General features: G+C 45.9%; 1 protein-coding gene and 1 long non-coding RNA gene across 2 annotated transcripts; both read left to right on the top strand.

Moving 5' to 3' along the window:
• The first annotated feature begins 2478 nt into the window (after positions 1-2478).
• Positions 2479-6229, top strand: LOC141094390 (uncharacterized). The gene is made up of 3 exons (XR_012233057.1): positions 2479-2804; positions 5633-5813; positions 5896-6229. It is a non-coding gene; the product is annotated as an uncharacterized lncRNA (long non-coding RNA).
• Positions 6230-7350: 1121 nt separating this feature from the next.
• On the top strand, positions 7351-22158 carry LOC141093953 (uncharacterized). Its single transcript, XM_073579631.1, has 4 exons — positions 7351-7366; positions 7526-7623; positions 7822-7912; positions 20919-22158. Exons 1-4 carry the CDS (start codon positions 7351-7353, stop codon positions 21938-21940), a joined length of 1227 nt encoding a protein of 408 aa, XP_073435732.1. The 3' UTR covers positions 21941-22158.
• The last annotated feature ends 1644 nt before the right edge of the window (positions 22159-23802 follow it).

Raw genomic sequence — 23802 nt, 5'->3', positions numbered from 1 at the left:
ATGCCTACAATGGTGTCCTTTCCATTGTTCTGTCCTTGTATTCTTACCCAAACAGTTTCCACAGAACTCCCAGTCTCTGAAGCTTCAATCTCTGTGCAGATATATGCATTTCTAACATACAATGCAACACCCCCTCCTCGTTTATCAAGTCTGTTTCTTGCAAATAAGTTGTATCCTTCTAGTCTTGTATTCCAATCATGTGTATTGTCCCACCAAGTTTCAGTGATTCCAATGACATCATATTTCTTTTCTTGTGTTAGTAGTTCCAATTCTCCTTGTTTGTTGCCCATGCTTTGTGCATTAGTATAGAAACATTTTAGTTTGTGATTGGTTTCTCTTTCTCCAATATTGTTATTAATTAGATTCTTTTGTCTTTGTTCTTCCTTTCCACTTCTATTAGCAGAGTTCTCAATAGCATTTGTCAGGTGTATGGCTTTTTCTGGTCTTTTGCTTCCCTTCCCATAGACCTGCTATAGCTCCAATCTCCAGCTCCCTTTCTTTCACGTCCTCTCTCTTCCCTGTCCCAGCTTACACTAACTTCCTACTCCTGACCAGACAGTAGCACCAAGAAGTCAGGTTTGAGCTCCCTCTGCTGGCCCGGAGAAGGAACTGTGTTGACTGTAGGAACTACCAGATAAAGATCCTTTCACTGCTTCCAGGCATGACATCACTCCCCCTGGAGGGAAGCAAGGCCACTGTGGCAACCATACTCCTGGGGTGCCACAAATATCTCCTGCAGTATTGCTAATGCCAATTCCAGTGTCGGTAAATGAGACGAGAATTAGCGTTATGGAAGGTGAGTCTATGAGAAACATATTCAGCTGCCGACTCCGAGGAAGAAACTGCTTGTTGTCTGTGGCCTAAATATATAGGTTTTATTTGTAGATGTCGAGAAGAAAACTGAATACTGTAAAATAATAAATCTCTTCATATGTTTACCTTATTATCTCCAGTAATTGTATTATTACACAGGATTCTTATGATGTTACATCGACTCCTCTTCTCATTCAGGTCTCTACAATATCGGATCCTCTCAGTGAAGATCTTCTACAAAAGAAAATTTTCGTGATTTATCCATCAAAGGCTGGTTTCACATTTGCGTTTTTTAGCGCTGGAAAAAAACGCACACCTGCGCATGCGTTTTTTCCCCTATATTTAACATGGGTGCGCATACCTGCGCGCTGGTAAGCGCATGTATGCGATTTTCATGCGCTGCGTTTTTTTGGGGTGTGCGTTGGGATTTTCCAGACGCAGCATGTTGCATTTTTTGGCCCTGCAAAAAAGCGCATGCGCACATATGCGCACGTTTTGCGCTAAAAATGGCCATTATAGCCTATGGATGCGCATATGTGCGCACTGGCATGCTCATGTATGCGTTTTTTTGCATATGCGTTTTTTTTTTTAAACCATGGAATTTAGGGGTTTGGGTCAGGGTTAGGGTTAAGTATGGTTTTGTTAAGGATTAGGGTCATGGTTAGGGTCAGGATTAGGGTTAAGTATGGTTTTGTTAAGGGTTAGGGTCAGGGTTAGGGTTAGGGTTAGGGTCAGGGTTAGGGTTAGGGTTAGGGTCAGGGTTAGGGTCAGGATTAGGGTTAAGTATGGTTTTGTTAAGGATTAGGGTCAGGGTTAGGGTCAGGATTAGGGTTAAGTATGGTTTTGTTAAGGGTTAGGGTCAGGGTTAGGGTTAGGGTTAGGGTTAGGGTCAGGGTTAGGGTTAGGGTCAGGGTTAGGGTTAGGGTCAGGGTTAGGGTTAAGTATGGTTTTGTTAAGGATTAGGGTCAGGGTTAGGGTCAGGATTAGGGTTAAGTATGGTTTTGTTAAGGGTTAGGGTCAGGGTTAGGGTTAGGGTTAGGGTCAGGGTTAGGGTCAGGATTAGGGTTAAGTATGGTTTGGTTAAGGGTTAGGGTCAGGGTTAGGGTTAGGGTCAGGGTTAGGGTTAAGTATGGTTTTGTTAAGGGTTAGGGTCAGGGTTAGGGTTAGGGTTAGGGTCAGGGTTAGGGTTCGGGTTCGGGTTAGGGTCAGGGTTAGGGTTAGGGTCAGGGTTAGGGTTAAGTATGGTTTTGTTAAGGATTAGGGTCAGGGTTAGGGTCAGGATTAGGGTTAAGTATGGTTTTGTTAAGGGTTAGGGTCAGGGTTAGGGTTAGGGTTAGGGTTAGGGTCAGGGTTAGGGTCAGGATTAGGGTTAAGTATGGTTTGGTTAAGGGTTAGGGTCAGGGTTAGGGTTAGGGTCAGGGTTAGGGTTAAGTATGGTTTTGTTAAGGGTTAGGGTCAGGGTTAGGGTTAGGGTTAGGGTCAGGGTTAGGGTTAGGGTTAGGGTTAGGGTCAGGGTTAGGGTTAGGGTTAGGGTCAGGGTTAGGGTTAGGGTTAGGGTTAGTTAGGGTTTAGGGTTTGGGTTAGGGTTAAGTATGATTTGGTTAAGGGTTAGGGTCAGGGTTAGGGTTAGGGTCAGGGTTAGGGTTAGGGTTAGGGTCAGGGTTAGGGTTAGTAAAGTCATGGTTTGGGTAGTGTGAGGGGCCACCTAAAAATGTTGGAAAAAAACGCAAACGCGGTAAAAACGCGCTAAAAACGCATACAAACGCATAAAAACGCTGCGTTTTTTTCATGCATGCTCATAAAAATGCTTGAAAAAAACGCAGCAGTTGTATGCTTATGTATGCGTTTTTTCAATGCGTTTTTTTGCGGGAAAAACGCGCTGCAAAAAAAAGCAAGTGTGAAACTAGCCAAAGATGGATATGGATAGAGACAAGATGGCGGAGAGGATATTACACCTCACCCTAGAGATTCTCTTCCGGCTTACTGGAGAGGTGAGAGATTCTGATGACGACGCATTAGATCATTCTTTTCTATGGGATTAACAGATGGACAGAACTGGAGAGGTGAGGACTCTGGAAATGTCTGTAGTGAGATTTATTAATGTCAAATCAAAAAGTAAGTAATTTGCGCTAGCAGGATACCATTCAGAGGTTTCAAAGAAATATCTACAGTGGAGCTGGTTCACAAAGTATAAGTACCGATACCTTCGTTCAGATGAATAAGGAACTGGTCGAAGGATACTTCCTCAAGCAGGGTCCCGGTGCAAAGATGACGCTGCAAACAGTAGTGATGCTGATGAACATGCGCTTGAGAGCGTTAGAGTTCAGTTGGTGAATGCAGGTATTGGACGCTGCTCCGGCCGGTAGCAAGCGTCCTTCTAATAGCGTGACCGCCGCCGACACCCGGCGAGTATAACGGCACGAGTACAGTCCAAAAGCCGGCAAGGTAGCAAAAGGTGCAGGACCTTGCGTGACGTCACGGTCACGTGGAACACCACGTGACTGGCTAGTGAGCACAAAAACGACCAAAAAGCTATCTTACGCGTTTCGGAATCACCGGATTCCTTCTTCAGAGATGGTCTATGGTGCTCAATTACGTTCATATATACCCGCAGTCTCCAAACTCCATGTTCATTGATTAAAGGCAAACAATTCAATCTCGCTGTTTAGTCCATTAGGAACAAGTGTATTCATTTCAAAAATCAGTCTACTTTCTTCTCTTGACATTTGTTGAATAAAGTTCCCCTTCCGCCAGCTTTTTTTAACCACTTTAATACCCGTAACTTTAACATTTTTAAAAGAGCCTCCATGCTGGTTAGCAAAATGGTGTGATAAAGGGTGACCCATAAATCTGTTTCCAATATTGCGCAAATGCTCTGCTAACCGGACATGCAATGGGCGTTTTGTGCGTCCTATGTACAGTTTCCCACAGGGGCATGTAATACCATATATAACCCCTGTGGTGTCACAGGTTATGAAATCTTTAATTTTTACCTCCGCAAATTTATTAGTAATCCCTCCCTGTTTTTTAGAGGTCAATTTTTTACAGGGGCCACACTTTCCACACGGAAAAAAACCCCCTGGTAATTTCTCCGGATTTAAAGTGATACTACTTAGAGGTTTAGAAATAGAGGGGGCTATAAGATTTCCCAAATTTTGCGCCTTCCTAAAAATAAACCTAGGGTATGTTGGTAAAGATTCCCCTATAACCTTATCATTTCTCAGGATATTCCAATGTCTCCTGACAATTTTTTTAAAAATGGTACTATTAGAGTTATATTGTAAAATTATGGGGGTGTCTTCCATAATAGCATTGGCATTTTTTCTCATACGTTGTTCCAATAATTGATCCCTTGGAATTTTTTCCACTAGTTTTTTTGTTTTCACTAAAGATGTTGGATCATAACCCTTATTGGAGAACTTCTTCATCATTGCCTCTGCCTCTCTATCAAAATCCTCCCTTTTCGAACAGTTGCGATAGGCTCTAATTAATTGACTTTTTGGAACATTCAATAGCCAGCTAGGTAAGTGGCAACTGTCAAGTGAAATAAAATTATTAGAATCTGTAGGCTTATGGTATAGTCGCGTGCCAATGGCATTGTTTTCTACAAAAATCTCTAAATCTAAAAAGTTAACTTCTTTTGAACTCGTGGTCATAGAAAATTTTAAAAAGTAGGAATTTTTATTTAGTGAATTAAAAAATTGTTCCAATAGCAAGGGTCCACCAGACCATATAAAAACAATATCATCTATGAATCGATGCCATAGCACGAGGTTCGCTAGTAATCTGCCGTCGGGATAGATGGTTTCCTGTTCCCATCTTCCAACGTACAGATTTGCATAACTGGGTGCGAACCTCGTGCCCATAGCTGTACCCCACTGCTGGGAGTAGTAGTCCATCCCATATCGAAAAAAATTGTGAGTTAAAATAAAATTTATACACTCAAGGAGATATTCAATTTGGTCAAGCGGCAGTGAACCATCCTTCCTCAGGAAATGTTCCACTGCTTCGCATCCCTTTTTATGCTGAATGACTGTATACAAGGAAGTTATGTCCAGTGTGCCCAAGATGTAGTGGTCACACCATTGTATCTTCTTTAAAATACCTAAAATGTGGGTGCTGTCCTTAAGATACGCCGGGAGATCCGGTATCAATCTTTGTAAATGACAATCAACAAATTTGGATAGATTTGATGTTAAACCCCCAATAGCAGAAATAATCGGTCTCCCGGGTGGTTGGCTCATATTTTTGTGCACCTTAGGTAAATAGTAGAAGGTCGTTTTTGTGCTCACTAGCCAGTCACGTGGTGTTCCACGTGACCGTGACGTCACGCAAGGTCCTGCACCTTTTGCTACCTTGCCGGCTTTTGGACTGTACTCGTGCCGTTATACTCGCCGGGTGTCGGCGGCGGTCACGCTATTAGAAGGACGCTTGCTACCGGCCGGAGCAGCGTCCAATACCTGCATTCACCAACTGAACTCTAACGCTCTCAAGCGCATGTTCATCAGCATCACTACTGTTTGCAGCGTCATCTTTGCACCGGGACCCTGCTTGAGGAAGTATCCTTCGACCAGTTCCTTATTCATCTGAACGAAGGTATCGGTACTTATACTTTGTGAACCAGCTCCACTGTAGATATTTCTTTGAAACCTCTGAATGGTATCCTGCTAGCGCAAATTACTTACTTTTTGATTTGACTTTACTGTTGGACAAATTGGGTGGTTGTTGTCCTTATTTGCAGCTGCAGGTGGTATCATATAGGAACCTGCGCCTTTGTGCTGATGTTTTTAGATTTATTAATGTGTCTCTCCATAACCAGGATTACACAGTGGTGAAAAAGACCTATAGTGATCGCTGTCAGGACCCTGTGTCTGAGAGATGGGGAAGACCCCTTGAGCCCAATCACAGGGCCTCCACCTCACCCCCTGATACATGAGGCCATCAATGACCAGAAGATCCTGGAACTCACCTACAAGATGATTGAGCTGCTGACTGGAGAGGTGACACTGCTGGGAATGTTGGGACATTATACAGTAACACTATGAAGGGATCGGGGGATGACATTATTATTGTATGTGTCAGGTTCCTATAAGGTGTCAGGATGTCGCTGTCTATTTCTCCTTGGAGGAGTGGGAGTATTTAGAAGGACACAAAGATCTGTACAAGGACGTCATAATGGAGGTTCCCCAGCCCCTCACATCACCAGGGTAATAGACAGGTCTAGACTAAATACACAGGCCTATAATTATCTGTATGTAAAGAATGAATTACCATATATACTTGAGTATAAGCCGACCCGAGTATAAGCCGACTCCCTAATTTTGCCACAAAAAACTGGGAAAACTTATTGACTTGAGTATAAGCCTAGGGTGAAAAATGCAGCAGCTACTGGTAAATTTAAAGAATAAAAATAGATACCAATAAAAGTAAAATTAATTGAGACATCAGTAGGTTAAATGTTTTTGAATATCCATATTGAATCAGGAGCCCCATATAATGCTCCATACAGTTCATGATGGTCCCATAAGATGCTCTATCCAAAATACACCCCATATAATGCTGCACAAAGGTTAATAATGACCCCATAAGATGCTCCCTAGAATAATATGCTGCTCCATAAAGATTATGGCCCCATAAGATGCCCCATATGCTGCCCCCATAAGATGCTCCATAGGTTATGCCCCCATAAGATGCTCCATAGATTATGCCCCTATATGCTGCCTCTATAAGATGCTCCATAGATTATTCCCCCATATGATGCCCCCATAAGATGCTCCATAGATTATGCCCCTATATGCTGCCTCTATAAGATGCTCCATAGATTATTCCCCCATATGCTGCCCCCATAAGATGCTCCATAGATTATACCCCTATATGCTGCCCCATAAGATGCTCCATAGATTATACCCCTATATGCTGCCCCCATAAGATGCTCCATAGATTATACCCCTATATGCTGCCCCATAAGATGCTCCATAGATTATACCCCTATATGCTGCCCCCATAAGATGCTCCTTACATTATGCCCCCATATGCTGCCCCCATAAGATGCTCCATAGATTATGCCCCCATGTGCTGCCCCATAAGATGCTCCATAGATTATGCCCCATGTGCTGCCGCTGCTGCATTTAAAAATAAAAAAAATGACATACTCACCTCTCCGTCACTGGTGCCAGGTGCCGCTGCTTGCTGCTGTCTGGCACGTCATCTGTCAGTGACGTTCAGACTGCAGGGGCGCGGCACGCACTAACAACGTCACCGCTCCCTCTGCTGTCTGAACGTCACTGACAGATGACATGCCAGACAGCAGCAAGCAGCGATGGACCCAGACAGGTGAGTATCACTATACTTACCGGTCCTGGCACGGTCTCTGCAGCCTGCAGCTTCTCCGCGATCTCCCTTCCTGCCTTCAGCGATCACGTGGTACCGCTCCTTTCACCTCATGAATATGCGCATACTCATGAGTGTAATGAGCGGTACCATGTGACCGCTGAAGGAAGGAAGGGAGATCGCGGAGAAGCTGAGGGCTGCAGAAACATGCCAGAATGGGCAAGTATGACCTCACACCCCCGCCTCCCCTCCCCCTCCGACCCCCTGGTGTATATGACTCGAATATAAGCCGAGAGGAGGACTTTCAGCCCGAAAAAATGGGCTGAAAATCTTGGCTTATATTCGAGTATATACGGTGAGTCCCTGAATGTGTTTCCTCTAGATCTATCCAGTAAGAGCACAACACCAGAGAGATGTCCCCGTCCTCTTCTTCCACAGGACTGTAAACAAGAAGATTCCAGTGCTCCTCAGGATCATCAGGTAGATGGAGAGAAGGTGTCATGAGATCTCCCCTATGATGTGTAGACGGCTGTGAAGGTCTTGTGCTCAGTCTTGTTTTATCCACCAGTATTATATGTTTTATACTTGTGTAATGAGAACGGTGGAGATGGCAGGATTAGAGGTGATCATAGATGTATCTTCTCCATCTGTCTGTGACTTTTACAATATTTGTTTCAGGGTGAAGATCTGACCCATATTAATACTACAGAGACATATGTGAGGGGTGATGAGCGATGTAAAGAGGAGATTCCCACATATGACTACCCAGGTGAGTAGTAACCACTAAATGCAGAGAAGTCACAGATTCTTCTCAGTCATCGGCTGTGGCCGCTTTATCGGTGGTGTAGTCCGGCCGTATTACCATGATCACCATTTTGCCTCTAGACCACAACATTCTCCTCACCCAAAACTGTTCAAATGACTTTTGGCATTGAAGGCCCTTTTCTATAGAACTTACAACATGGAGCATCCACGTACCCCCTGAGATTAGTGTCAGGGTGATCCCTTAAAGCAAGATCTATATACCTCACCCAATATAGGCCGAGTGCGCGCTTAGAGTCACACTGAACACAGAGTTAGATGTCTACTCCTTTCTCAGCAAAGGATTGCACACAACTGAAGTTTATTCTCAAGACAGGAAATGCGTGTCACACAATCTTCTGAGTAGCCAGTGTCAGTCTATGATAGGTCCATTTCAACTTCACTTCCATATATGGTATCCAGTATCTCAGCTTCTGCATTCCAAGGATTCCTTCCAGGGTGTTGTCTGAAGACACAGACGTCATCTTGGTACACCATATCTGAACTGACTTATATAAGGTTTAATAATTGATTTCATTAGCCATTCTCTCCTTCACATTAGAAGATGCTGACCATTACCTGTCCAGATTTGTAAACTATAAAGCCAAATGGCAGCGTACGTAGAATGTGCTGACAAGTTAGAAAATCACTTGAAGAAAAGTATTATGATGGGTCTGTAAGAGAAAGCGGAGGGTAATGATGCTGTTGGATTCCTAGATCCCTGATATCTTATTGGATGAATCTCCCTTCTCTCCCTTCTGTGCTGCTGAATGTGCTCATATGGTCCCTACAAGACCAGGTCCAGTCTTTCTGGCCAAACTTTGCTTTTATGATTGACAACATTAAATGTGCAGTGAGGCCAAGTGTGAATTTCTGTACAATAACAGTTTCCCTTTATCATCACTTTTCAATTTGTATTAAAACAAACTAATTTCAAGGAGGATTGTGATAGTCTACAAGACAAACATTACACCTGTGCCATGATATATCTCTAAGCTGTGTGTGGCTGATGGCTATTAAATAGGCGTATGCTGGTGTAGTAGTTGTCACCGAACAGATTGTAGCCTTTTTGTAAAAATGGAGTTATCAACTCCCAAAAGATTTTTCCAGATGTCCCCTGATAAGTAGGGCATTCTGGTGGGTTTAGTTGGCTGTCTTTCCCCTCATGAATGCGAAAGCTGATGTGTATCCGGTTGAACTCTCGCACATTTTATAGAGCTTTATTCCGAACGTTGCCCTCTTAGGCTATGTGCACACGCTGCGGTTTTTGCTGCGGTTCCGCTGCGGTTTTGGCCCTGCGGAACTGCAGCAGTTCCGCAGACATGGTACAGTACCATGTAACCCTATGGGTTTTCAAAACCGCAGTGCTCATGCTACGTTTTTTTCGCGCGGTTTTGCTGCGGTTTATAAACTGCAGCATGTCAATTGTTTCTGCGGATTCCGCTGCGGTTTCACACCTTTAACATAGTAGAGGTGTGAAACCGCAGGGCAAAACCGCAGGAAAACCGCAGGTCCCTTTACCTGCTGTTCCGCAGGGAAAAACCCGCAGGCGATTCCGCAGTGTGTGCACACATAGCCTTAGAAGGAATAAATTGCTTGAGGTGCAGCCTTCCTTTGAATTTTACAAGGGACTCATCAATGGAAATGTTTTCTGTTGGCATGTGTAGAGCTTTAAGAACTTTTCTGTCAAGTCTTTGATGATGGCTCTGATTTTGAATAGTCTGTCGTGTTCAGGGACATTTCTGGGCAGGAACTGACTGTTTCTGTTAAATTGCCAAAATCTCATGAGTAGAGTTGAGCATTCCGATACCGCAAGTATCGGGTATCGGTCGATATTAGCTGTATCGGAATTCCGATACTTAGTTCCGATACTTTTTTCATATCGAATACCGGAATCGGAAGTTCCCATAATGCTAGGAGCCCGCTCGATTTGATTCAGCCAATGGGGATCCTCAGAAGTGTGGGCACATCCTGTTAGGCATGTAGGCATGTTAACTACTGGCATGGCTGTGATTGGCTGCTGAAATGATGTCATGATGCACTATAAAAAGCGCTGCAGCCGCCATTTCTGGTCACTCTGCTGTGAATTCAGTTAGGGACAGGCTGCTGTTGAAGACTGTGAGGGACAGTTAGAAATAGCGATCATCAAAAATATCTATTGCTCTACCCAGGCTACATAATCCACCACTGTAGCATTTTTGTAGCCTAGCAGCGTTGTTTTAATAGCTGTCTGCAAGGGCTGTGTGAGTGCAGACCCACGCTGTGTAGTGTGTCCTGCAGGCACGTCTGCTTGTAGGCCGCCCAGCGTGTGTCTCTGCCTCATACACATTTTTCTTTTATTGCTGCTTTTTTTTTCTCCTGTATAGTGTGCTTCCATACGTATCCATATACGTTGGTTGCAAACACTAAAGGAGTGGACAGCGGAGCCTTTCAGCAGCCTTTCAGTGCTATAGCCCATTTCTCTGCACTGTTTTTGGCTGTCTGATAGGTCTCTCTGTGTGTGAGTGCAGCTCACGTTGCAGTGTGTTCTACAGCCACGGCTAGCTGTAGTCCGCTCAGCGTGCGTCACTGCCTCATACATAGTCCTTTTTTTGCAGCTAATTTAGCTAGATTTTTGCTCCTATATTAGTGTGCTTCCAACCGCATCCATTGTCATTGGTTGGTTGCAAACACTATATAGGATTAGATAGAGGAGCCTTTTTGCTGGCTTGTGCCCTTCAGGGCCAGCCAGGCTAGTATCACCCTATTTTTTGGAGCCTCATCAATTGCATTGTAGGTTAGCTTCCTGCATTGTAATCGCTCCAAAAAGTTTGTGATACTATAGCTTTCAAACTTTGGTCACATCCTTTCCTTCCCCCCCCCCCCCAAAAAAAAAAGGAAATAAATTTCACCAAACACTCCACTTTACAGTTGTCTAGGCCACATTAGATCATATTAAAGTGTAGTACACACACTGTTAGCCAAATTAGTGTTTCTTATACTGGTTAGCAGGTGTTCAGGAATAAGAACACTAAGCCACCCCTTTTTTACTTTTCTGCCTATCTTTATCAGTCTACCAAGATGAAGAAGGCAGGGAGTAAGGCACGTGGTCGTGGCCGTGGAGTTTCAGCAGGGAGAGGACGGGGGGATTCAGCAGGGAGAGGACGTGGGGATTCGGTGTCTGCTGCGGCCACCAGTGACCCGGCATCCCCCACTTTTACCAGGCAACAGTCCTTCATGCGCAGCTTTGTAGGACCTCACCGTACCCCACTGCTGCGTGACGAACAAATTGAAGCCGTTGTCGGATGGATGGCAGCTAACGCATCCACTTCAATGACTTCCGAATCCTCCCAAGGCCAGAGCACTGAAGAGCAACCATCTGTCTCTTCACCACCTGCCAAATTGCCCAGGCAGTCTGAGAGCCCTGGACAGGAGCCATCTTAATCTTTACTTCTGTTCTCAGAATCTGTTGGCTTGGAAAGAGGTGGCCAGCCAAGCAGCATTCTAGAGCGTGAAGAAGAGGGAGTATGCAGTGATGCGCAACTGCTTTGTCCCTCTGAATCTGAAGAGGCGGGTGGGCCAGTGCCTATTGTCAGCACACCTCAGTGCTCATCTGATGATGATGAGACTCAGTTGCCAATTTCTGGTGCGTACGGTGCTGGCGAGACAACCCAGGACCAGCCGGTGCTTGAAGAGGGGAGTGGAGATGATGAGGTCCTTGACCCATCATGGCGTCAGCCACAGGAAGGTGGTGGGAGCAGCTCTGAGGAAGAGATTCCCCGAATGGCCAAAAGAGGAGGGAGAGGGCGGGGGCAGACTTGGTTGCCTGTAGCCTCCACTTTGGCACCCGTGAGGAGCAATCCTCTTCCAAAACACAAAACGGGTGCTCCCAGGACTTGCAGTGCGTGGTCTTTTTTTGACACAGTTGCAGATGACATTTGCTTTGTCAAATGCAAGCTGTGTCATCAGAAAGTGAAACGAGGGAAAAATGTGACCAACCTCAATACCACAAATATGTGGAAACATGTGCGTACCAAGCACGAGGTGGAGTTACACAGACACACTGAAGATGTAGGCCAACCTTCAGCAGCACCTACCACCTCTTCAGCTCGTGTTGGGGCCTCTTCCTCCACCTCACACACAGCTGGTTCGGCTTCCTCACTGGAACGCCATGGAAGAACCACTGCCACTGTTGTCCAGAGACCCAGTGAAATTCCACCCACTGAACCACGTTCGCAGTCATCAGCACACTCCCAGGCCACTCACCAGCAATCGGTAGCACAGGCATGGGAGAAAAAGCGGCCATACTCAGCAAACCATCCCCGAGCACTGGCTCTGAATGCCGGCATTGCCAAACTACTGGCCCTTGAGATGCTGTCATTCAGGCTGGTGGAGACTGACACCTTCCGGAACTTTATGTCATTGGCAGTTCCACAATACAATGTGCCCAGCCGCTTTTATTTCAGCAGGCAAGCTGTCCCTGCCCTGCAAAAGCATGTGGAGGGAAAAATTAAAAATGCGCTACTAAATGCCGTCAGTAGCAAGGTCCACCTGACCACCGATGCGTGGACCAGTAGCCATGGACAGGGACGATACCTTTCCCTCACTGCCCATTGGGTCAATGTTGTGGAGCCGGGTACAGATCTGGAGAGTGGATCTGTACGTATTCTGCCAACTCCAAGGATTGCAGGAATGCAGTCTGTACATATTGAGTCCTCCTCCTATTCTAGTTCCTCGGAATCAGCACAGCGTGAGCCTGTTAGGCCAGATATGAGCACAGGTGTGGCCAAACGTCAACAGGCCGTCCTTAAATTAATTTCTTTGGGGAATCGGAGCCACACAGCACAGGAGCTCTGGAATGCCATCAAGCAGGAGAGCGATGTGTGGTTTGTGCCAGCGAATCTCCAGCCAGGTTTGGTAGTGAGTGACAATAGCCGAAATCTAGTGACAGCTCTGGGCCTAGGCAACCTCACTCACATACCATGTCTGGCACACGTGCTCAATTTGGTCGTGCAGAGCTTTCTGAGGGACTATCCGGATCTTGATGCACTGCTGCACAAGGTTCGCCTAGAGTGTGCTCACTTGCGGCGTTCCAGCATGGCAAGATCGCGCATTGCATCTCTGCAACGCCGATTCCGCCTGCCAGAACATCGCATCATATGTGACCTCCCCACCAGGTGGAATTCAACGTTACATATGTTGGAGCGGTTGTGTGAGCAGCAGGCAGCAGTAATGGAGTACCAGCTGCATCAGGCGCAAACAAGTCGCACTGTGCGCCGGACACACTTCACCACCACTGAGTGGGCCACTATGAGGGACATCTGCCAAGTTTTGCGTGCCTTCGATGACTCCATGCGGATGGCCAGTGCAGATGATGCACTAATCAGCATGACTGTCCCCCTCATCTGTCTGCTTCAAAAAACCTTACAAGCACTAAGTGAGGAGGTTTTTGAAGAGGTCGAGGATGAGCAGTCAGAAATGCCATCTGCTTCTGGCAAGTCTGCGCAACGTGCTTCCACACAAAGGCCCAGGCAGGGGACACTTAGTGAGGAGGATGACGAGGAGTCAATGGAGGAGGAGGAACACATCTCTCCAGAGGAGGGAGGTACACAAGGCTCTAGTAGTCAGTGTGTACAGGGAGGGTGGGGTGATGCTGAGCAGGCAGAGATGCTGCCTCAAGCTGGGGACAGCGTTTCCGGTCCAGTTGGCAGTCTGCAGCACATGGTTGATTTCATGCTGCAGTGCTTGTTAAATGACCGCCGCATCGCCAACATTCTCCACACGGCTGATTATTGGGTGTACACCCTCCTAGATCCTCGCTACCGGGACAACTTACAAAGCCTCATACCACAGTTGAACCGGGAGCGAAAAATGCGGGAGTACCAAGAAACACTTGTGCAGGCCATCATGTTCTCCATTCCCCTCACAGGTGTTGCTGGTAGTGCTTTTCAAAGCAGCCATGTGGGTAGAGGCAGTGGAGGAAGCTCTGCACAAAGAGGTAGCAGAGGCAGTGCCGCAGGACAAGGCAAGGCCAGTATGGCCCAAATGTGGAAAAGTTTTGTGGGACCGCCACAAACGGCTACACCATCACAGACGGCTCCAGTCAGCAGGAGGCAACGTTTCCGTCAGATGGTGACAGACTACTTGTCGTGCCCTGTTAGTGTTCTCCCAGACGGCTCTTCCCCGTTCAAGTATTGGGTCTCTAAGCTGGATACATGGCCAGAGCTTAGCCAGTATGCATTGGAGGTGCTGGCTTGCCCTGCTGCCAGTGTATTATCGGAACGTGTCTTTAGTGCTGCAGGTGGTGTGGTAACAGACCGTCGCACGCGACTATCCACCGATAATGTTGACCGGCTTACTTTTGTGAAAATGAACAAGGCCTGGATCTCACCTGAATTTGCCAGTCCTCTTCCAGAATAAATAATTGGCTGGCAACAGGATCCAGGTCTCCTGTTGTGTTCATGTTTCTATGACCTGAACTTTATTTCCTGCGCTACAGCAACGCCCGTTGTTGCTCAGAAGTGCTGTCCACACAGACAAAACACTCGCTCATGTGTAAGTGGGGTTCGGTAACGTCAGCTGATCCCCTGCTGTGTGTACGGCAAACTCTCCTGCTGCCTACAACTTCTGACTACCTCTGATTTAATATGTTCTCTGATTTGCCCTCTGTCTCCACTCTGTTTTGAGTATTTCCTCCGGCCTACAACACCGCCTGTTTCTGCTCTCAAGTGCCGTCTGCACAATCCACACTTGTTCCTGTGGTACCTGGGTCCTGTAACATCTGCTCATCTCCAGAGTTGAGCACGGCAATGTCTCCTGCTTTGTCTACATTCCCTCTACTTGTAGTGGAAATGTGGACAGAGCAGGAGACATTGCCTGACTCCCCTCTAGGGAGAAGCTGCTGTTACAGAACCCCAGTAACACAGGAACAAGTGTGGGTTGTGCAGACGGCATTTCAGAGCAGCAACTGGCGTGGTTGGAAGCCAGAGGAAATACTCGAAACAGAGTGAAGACAGAGGCCTAATTGGAGTACGTTGACAGTTAGTAGTAGTCTAGAAACAATCGCAAACTGCCACCAAGTAGGCCTCGGCCTACTACCTGATTTTCCCTGGGCTCCGACACCGCCAGTTGGTGCTCAGAAGTGCTGTCCGCACAGACAAAACACTCGCTCATGTGTAAGTGGGGTTCGGTAACGTCAGCTGATCCCCTGCTGTGTGTATGGCAAAGTGTCCTGCTCCCTCCACAGTCAAACAAACTCAGATTTACACCTGGCTCCAAGTAGGCCTCGGCCTACTACCTGATTTTCCCTGGGCTCCGACACCGCCAGTTGGTGCTCGGAAGTGCTGTCCACACAGAAAAACACACTCGTTCATGTGAAAGTGGGGTTCGGTAACGTCAGCTGATCCCCTGCTGTGTGGAGGGCAAACTGCTGCTGCCTCCAAATTGTAACTACTTCAGATTTAAACATTCTCTGATTTGGCCTCTGTCTCCACTCTGTCTCTAGTATTTCCCCTGACCTCCAACACCGCCAGTTCCTGCTCACAGTTGCCGTCCACGCATTCCACACGTGTTCCTGTGTTACTGGGGTTCTGTAACGTCAGCAGATCCCCCAATATGTGTCCGCCACTGTCTCCTGCGCTGTCCACCTTCCCACTGCAAGTGGTGGGAATGTGGACAGAGCAGGAGACAGTGGCAGACACACATCAGGGGATCTGCTGACATTACAGAATCCCAGTAACACAGGAACACGTGTGGATTGGGCAGACAGCTGCTGTACGCATAAACTGGCGGTGTTGGTGGTCACGTGAAATCCTGGAAACAGAGTGGAGACAGATGCCTAATTGGAGCATGTTGACAGTCTGTTGTAGCCTACAAACAATCTAAAACTACCACCAAGTAGGCCTCGGCCTACACCATGATTGTCCCTGGGCTCCAACAACGCCAGTTGGTGCTCGGCAGTGTCTTTGGCACGGGGACTCCCTGTTGCCCAGCCTGGTTCCAGCACGCCTGCTGTTTCCGGGTAGTGTCAAGGTCACTATGCCACCAATCCGTTGTCCTGTCGTCTTGCGGCCGGGTTAGCCGACTCTACGGTGCCTGCAGTTTAGGTGACTCCTATGTGGGCTGCGGGAACTGGCACTGAAGGCTGGATCCGTAGTGCCAATGGGACATGGACCCCCTGTAGGACTGTGGGTTTCGGTAACTGCGGCCGGCTTGCGGCCTGGCTACTTTGCTTTGAATGGGTACCTTCTGCTACCCACCTGGGTTCCAGCACTGTCTGCTGGTTCTCGCCAGAGCCTTTGGCCTAGGTGCCTCCATCTCGGTATCCGAGGTCCAGCACCGTCAGCTGGTCCTTGGTAGTGCTTTCTAGCACAGGTACCTCCTGCCTAGTAACCGTGGTCCAGCACCGTCAGCTGTTCCTCGGTAGTGCCATTGGCTCTTGTAGCTTTTGCTACCCATCTGGGTTCCAGCACCGTCAGCTGGTTCTCGGCAGTGTCTTTGGCACGGGTACTCCCTGTTGCCCAGCCTGTTTTCAGCACGCCTGCTGTTTCTGGGTAGTGTCAAGGTCACTATGCCACCAATTCGTTGTCCTGTCGTCTTGCGGCCGGGTTAGCCGACTCTACGGTGCCTGCAGTTTAGGTGACTCCTATGTGGGCTGCGGGAACTGGCACTGAAGGCTGGATCCGTAGTGCCAATGAGACATGGACCCCCTGTAGGACTGTGGGTTTCGGTAACTGCGGCCGGCTTGCGGCCTGGCTACTTTGCTTTGAATGGGTACCTTCTGCTACCCACCCGGGTTCCAGCACTGTGTGCTGGTTCTCGCCAGAGCCTTTGGCCTAGGTGCCTCCATCTCGGTATCCGAGGTCCAGCACCGTCAGCTGGTCCTTGGTAGTGCTTTCTAGCACAGGTACCTCCTGCCTAGTAACCGTGGTCCAGCACCGTCAGCTGTTCCTCAGTAGTGCCATTGGCTCTTGTAGCTTTTGCTACCCATCTGGGTTCCAGCACCGTCAGCTGGTTCTCGCCACAGCCTTTGGCCTAGGTGCCTCCATCTCGGTATCCGAAGTCCAGCACCGTCAGCTGGTCCTTGGTAGTGCTTTTTAGCACAGGTACCTTCTGCTTAGTAACCGTGGTCCAGCACCGTCAGTTGGTCCTCGGTAGTGCCATTGGCTCTTGTTCCTTCTGCTACTCATCCGGGTGCCAGCACTGTCTGCTGGTTCTCGCCACAGCCTTTGGCCTAGGTGCCTCCATCTCGGTATCAGAGGTCCAGCACCGTCAGCTGGTCCTTGGTAGTGCTTTTTAGCACAGGTACCTTCTGCTTAGTAACCGTGGTCCAGCACTGTCAGTTGGTCCTCGGTAGTGCCATTGGCTCTTGTTCCTTCTGCTACCCATCCGGGTGCCAGCACTGTCTGCTGGTTCTCGCCACAGCCTTTGGCCTAGGTGCCTCCATCTCGGTATCCGAGGTCCAGCACCGTCAGCTGGTTCTTTGGTAGTGCTTTTTAGCACAGGTACCTTCTGCTTAGTAACCGTGGTCCAGCACCGTCAGTTGGTCCTCAGAAGTGCCATTGGCTCTTGTTCCTACTGCTACCCATCCGGGTGCCAGCACTGTCTGCTGGTTCTCGCCACAGCCTTTGGCCTAGGTGCCTCCATCTCTGTATCCGAGGTCCAGCACCATCAGCTGGTCCTTGGTAGTGCTTTTTAGCACAGGTACCTTCTGCTTAGTAACCGTGGTCCAGCACCGTCAGTTGGTCCTCGGTAGTGCCATTGGCTCTTGTTCCTTCTGCTATCCATCCGGGGGCCAGCACTGTCTGCTGGTTCTCGCCAGTTTCTCAGCCTTCTTGTACCTTCTGCTACATTTCCAAGATCAAGCTTTTTGAAATTGTCTTTGGTAATCCTTATTGAACTCCATGACGACGACCCTGATGACGACGACCCTGAAGACCACACCAAAGAAGACCAGAAATATGACCCTAAATAATAAGACCAAGAGGACAAAGAACATGAAGACAACCACCAAGATACAGAACAAAAGACAGAAGAACAAGAAGCAGAAGAAGCAAAAGCAGAAGAACAGAAAGCAGAAGAACATTAAGCATAATACTAAAAATCAGCATAGAAGAAATCAGAATTATAAGCAGAAGACTAAGCAGTAAATGGGGGTGAGTCCGTTCCTCCTCGTGGTGCCCCTGGAAAATGCATGCTGCTGCAGGCCAAACTGAACGCGGACAAATCCTGTCGTAAATCTTTAGTGACAGGCAGAACGTAAGGTGTAATCTTATAAGTTTTATAGATAAGTACTACAGGAATGCCTGTCACCATAAGAAAATGAAGACAAAGAAGAATAGGATGAAGATGAAGAAATAGCATATTAAAATTGACAATAGCTGAATAAGAAGAATATGAAGAATTGAAAAAAAAATTAATGGGAAGAAGATGAAGAAGAAGAAGATGAATAAGGTGAAGAAAAAGTTGATGAAAAAAATGCTACTGCTGCGGATCATGAAGGAGAAAGTGTGGGAGAAGTACAAAAGAACGTGAAGAGCATGGAAGTTGTGAAACATACATATCTGACAAAATATAAAAAAGGTTAACATAGTCAATATCTTTTTAACTCCGAACGTACTGAAAAAAAAAATTGGAATTAATGCTATGCCATGTGATTTGAATAAACCACTATGCTTTTAATGTCTCCTCCACCTCCCACAATACATTCTACATGATTCTTATTTGTTTTCAATTATGTAGAATTTGCCAACAAGGAAATAAAGGGCTTTTTTTAATTCCGATACCGGAAGTCCCATTGACTTGAATGGGACTTCCGGTATCGGAATCGGCGATACCCGATATTTTTTTCGTATCGGCCGATACCATCCGATACGATATTTTAGGGTATCGAACGGTATCGCTCAACACTACTCATGAGCATTTCATAACGCGTCCTTATGAAGCACGGCAGAAAACGTAGGGGTGGCTTGAACAGGGCGGTTGGACCAATAGGACCAAATGCTTGGTTTTTTTTTTAACAAGCTCCATAGCGAATTTAAGTCCTAAAAAAATTTTTCATTTCTGGGACATTAGTTGGTGTCCATAAATTTGACCTAGCATAATCGGATCGTGGATTCTGGCTGATGAACTGGGACGCATATAAATTTGTTTGTAGGAAAATATGCTCTAGTAAGCTATCTGTCAGAAACAAAAAAATTAATTGGTCCAAAATTTTCCACTTCCACTTTTATACCAGGATTGGCATAAAAATTACGTATGAGTGGATTAGCCGAATCCAAAGCCTCCCATCTGGGAAATGCTACATCAAGAGTCAAAGCCCCTTGGATATTGGTGTGCGACAATTCACGAGCACTAGGGACGGCGCTAGTACTTGGCATTGTTCCCTGAGTTTGAGTCATTTCTCCAGAAGCGCTATTTGCCCTTCTTGCACTGATCCTTGTGGGTGAGGATGGACCGGAATCACTTCTCATTTCTGAGCTATTACTGTCGCTGCTACTTAAGCCCTCGAAATCCACATCGCCATCTGACAGTGCACTTTCTTCGCTGCCAGAACATAAAAGTGCATAAGCCTCCTCTGCACTATAATACAGACGGGCCATTTTATTCGTTTTATTTTCTTCCGGAAATAGAAAACTCTGACGTGACTGACATGACGTGACCAAGTTATTGGGGGACAATTGAGAAATGCCTAATTCTTTAGCCTAATCCCAACTTTAGAAGAAACCATAACCCTAACTTTAGCCCCAACACTAACCCTAACTATAGCACTAACCCTAACCAGCCTTATCTGTTTGTTTGTTTGTTTGTTTTTTTACTTTATAGCAAAATCGACACAGGTGTTGGCAGCAGCACTTGTAACACTGTTTCTTCTCTAATCTCTCACTGACAGAAGATCTGAGGAGAAACAGCATTTTTATGAGGCAGATTGCCCGGGAAAGTTCGTTGCTACAACAAACTCTCCTAGTGATTTGTCTCATTGGCTGATGTGACACTGACGTCATCAGGACCTGAATCAATCACGTCTCGATGAGGTCAGGGATCACAGGAAGCATTTTGCGCTGGAATCCCCTCGCTACAAGGCACGTGGGAATCCCGATGAGCACAAAACCGCCGACCGTAGACAAACGTCCGTGGCGGTCGTGAAGCGGTTACGTCAAGGGTACTATAATTTCTGTCCAGACCTATTTCATGAGTTTTATTTTTTTGAAAATTCTGTCTAAGCATGGTTGAAAAGCAATGTCTGACTATCATTTGCTAATTTTCATAGATTTTTTATTTATTATTACTTTTGTCAGATTCAAGATATTTCTGTGACCATTGTGGGTTTTTCTGTCATTAAACAAGGGGTACCAACAATTTAGACCACGTGTGTAGGAGGAGTGAATATTTTGACTCCACAGCCACTTTCTGAAAATTAACACAGTGGATGTTGGAGAGTGAAAATTACACACTTGCCATTTTCTTACCCAACACATAGTGCCCAGATTGTGCTCCAGGAGACGCACACCATAAATTAAGTGGGTTCTTCTCACTATAATATTGCTAAATACAGGGATCCTAAATGTTGTGTGAGCACACTGCAAGGCTCAGAAGTGAGAGCGGATTTTGCTGGATTGGTTTATAGAAATTCTGTTGCTTTTTAACAGCCTTTCAGCCACTAATAGTGTGGGAACCTCTGTTTTTCCATTGACAGATGATGGACCTGAGTGGGACTTGTTTTTTGTGAGATGAGAATTGATATTTTCACCTACATAACATTGATTGGTTTCTTTTTATTCTATATTTGGGAGGCAGAATGAATAAAAAGTTGAACACCACACACTACTGGTTCATCCAGCAAGGTTTTCTATTAGACTGTGAACTGTCATTGCCTTGGTAAATAATTAAAGTTTTTTAAATAGCTTCCCATTTTTATGGACAGTTTAAGTAGAAGTGTTCAAAAATATAAAACTGAAGGATATTTTATTAAAAAAAATATTTTTTTTTTATCTTAGCAGATGACTGTACCAGGAGATCAGAAGGACAGCTGACATCTTCAATGTTTAAATCAGATGATCTTGGGATCCCACAAGATACAACTGAAGTGATTGCTGCTACTCCAGATATACCATCATCCATTCACAGTAAAGATCTGTCATCTGATCCTATGAAACAGGTCCCATCTTCTGATTCATTACTGACTACTAAGGAAAATCAAAGTCACAAAAGAGGCATTAAAAAACAAGCTGCTTCTAAACCAAAGAAGTTATTTTCATGTTCAGAATGTGGGAAATGTTTTACATGGAAATCACATTTTGTTATACACCAAAGAACTCACACAGGGGAGAAGCCTTTTTCATGTTTAGAATGTGGGAAATGTTTTGCATATAAATCACATTTTGTGAACCATCAGAGAGCTCACACAGGGGAGAATCCTTTTTCATGTTCAGAATGTGGGAAATGTTGTAACAATAAAGGGCATCTTGTTACACACCAAAGAACTCACACAGGGGAGAAGCCTTTTTCATGTTCAGAATGTGGGAAATGTTTTGCACGTAACTCACATTTGGTGAACCATCAGAGAGCTCACACAGGGGAGAAGCCTTTTTTATGTTCAGAATGTGGGAAAGGTTTTAGCCGGAAAGTGATTCTTGTTACACACCAGAGAACTCACACAGGGGAGAAACCTTTTTCATGTTCAGAATGTGGGAAATGTTTTAACCAGAAATCATATTTGGTTAGTCACCAGAGAACTCACACAGGGGAGAAGCCTTTTTCCTGTTCAGAATGTGGGAAATGTGTTAAACAGAAATCAGAGCTTTTTGCTCACCAGAGAACTCACACAGGGGAGAAGCCTTTTTCCTGTTCAGAATGTGGGAAATGTTTTAAATGGAAAATAGTTCTTGATCACCATCAGAAAACTCACACAGGAGAGAAGCCTTTTTCCTGTTCAGAATGTGGGAAATGTTTTATAGGTAAATCAGCCCTGAGTAAACATGAGAAAATTCACACAGGGGAGAAGACTTTTTCCTGTTAAGAATGTGGGAAATGTTTTAGCTGGAAAGTGCTTCTTGTTAAACATCAGATCAGTCACACAGGGAGAAGCCTTTTTCATTTTTTTAATGTGGGAAATATTTTACTTTGAAATCAACTGTTAATGAACATCAGAGATGTCACATATGGGAGAAGCCTTTTTTATATTCATAATGGGATAGTTTTAACCAAAATTGAACCTTATTAAATGAGCTGTCTCTTGTCAATCCTCATGTTTGCTGAAAAAAGGATAAAACTAAACTTTATTAATTCCAAATGTAAAATTATACCCATAATTCACCCCCTGAAGGTTAGTCTGTAGGTGACTAATAGAAAAAATATGTCCCCCACAGTTCAGTATATAGGGTGAGGTGACATATACACACTCACTCTCTAAGCCTCTCATTTCTACGGGTTTCATTGTCCTCACCAAAGGAGACTCATCAGGAGACTATTTAATATTAGGCTATATTCAAGCAAGACTAGACAAAAAACCCTAAAATCATGTGTCATGTTATCCAGAATAGTCAGAAAACTAGCCACATATTGGCAGATCTCAGACCTCAAGCTATATACTTCGTAAGTTTATAAGCCGCTCCAGTGTCAGGAATAGAGAGTATGTGAAAATACAGTATAGTTCTTGTGTTTTTCTCCTATAGGGACAGCCCTAGTTTGGTCTTGTAACAGGTGTCAATTAGTAGTGCAGACAAATTGTCCTAGACTAAACTCAGTTTTCAGACCACCCAATATCTACCACTCAGGGAAAACTTACCTGCTCCAAAGATCATTAGCAGCTTGTAACTAATGGCCATGCTGCGGTCTGTCAGGGAATGAGTGCAATATCATTATAAAGACTAGGGATATGTGCCACCATAATGTCTGGGAGATCTGTGCAATTATTTAATATGAATATGGAAATTATCTCTAAAAGTTAAGTGTTGTTTCCTCAGCGGTATATCCTGTATTTTCACATACTATCTATTCCTGACATTGGAGTGGCTTATAAATTTACAAAGTATATGGTTTGAAGTCTGGGATCTGCCAATATGCGGCTAATTTTCTGACTGTTTCGGTTAACATGATACACGATTTTCTTTGTCTAGTCCTGCTTGACTATAGGTCAATATTAAATAGTCTCCTGATGACTGAATGTGTTAGGCGTCTGGTTCCTGCCACAGCACAGCAGGAAGCCAGAGGCTTGCACCCAGCGGTCTCCCATTCTTCTTCGGCCGTAGTGGAGCCTGTTCAGCAGATTCGTTAGTTCTGGCACTCTGCCCAGGCCAACTCCATGGGTTTGCTTGCTGCTGCCACCTCTGGCACAGCTATGACAATGCAGGCTGCTCAGCAGCGAGATTCTCCAGGGACTAATTCTCATGTCGGGCCACTGAGCATGCCCGTGGAGTGATCTCCCATTGGAGATCGAGGGTCACGTGCTCAGGTCCTGCTCGTGTTCGGATTGGCCCATCCGAGAAGCCAGGAAGGTCTCGGACGCCCGAGGCTATAAAAGGTTCGCATGGCCGCTCGCCCATGCGCTAGGATAGACTGTATTTACAGACTATAAGGTGTGAGAGATGTATGAATGTATCTGGTGACTGACTCATTATGAAACCCCTACCCTTGGTACACATGTATTGTGTAGCCTAGCCTGCTAGCGCCCAGGCTTAGGTGTAGGTAGCTCAGGGTTTGAGTCAGACATTGGTCCTCACCAGTGATCCAGCACGCCTCAGTGCACGTGCTCCACACTCCACTGCCAGCATCTTTAGCGACGCCGCTCGCTCAGTGGGCCTAGAGGGACTCTAACCCGGTGTCCTTGGGGTAGCGTTCTGTGGCCGTACACTGTGCGCTCTTTTAGCCGAGCTCTGTGAG

The sequence above is a fragment of the Dendrobates tinctorius genome, unplaced genomic scaffold (genome assembly GCF_039654945.1).
Source record: "Dendrobates tinctorius isolate UK_male_01 unplaced genomic scaffold, ASM3965494v1 ptg000063l, whole genome shotgun sequence".
Lineage (NCBI taxonomy): Eukaryota > Metazoa > Chordata > Amphibia > Anura > Dendrobatidae > Dendrobates > Dendrobates tinctorius.
This window is presented reverse-complemented; position numbering and strand designations above follow the sequence as displayed.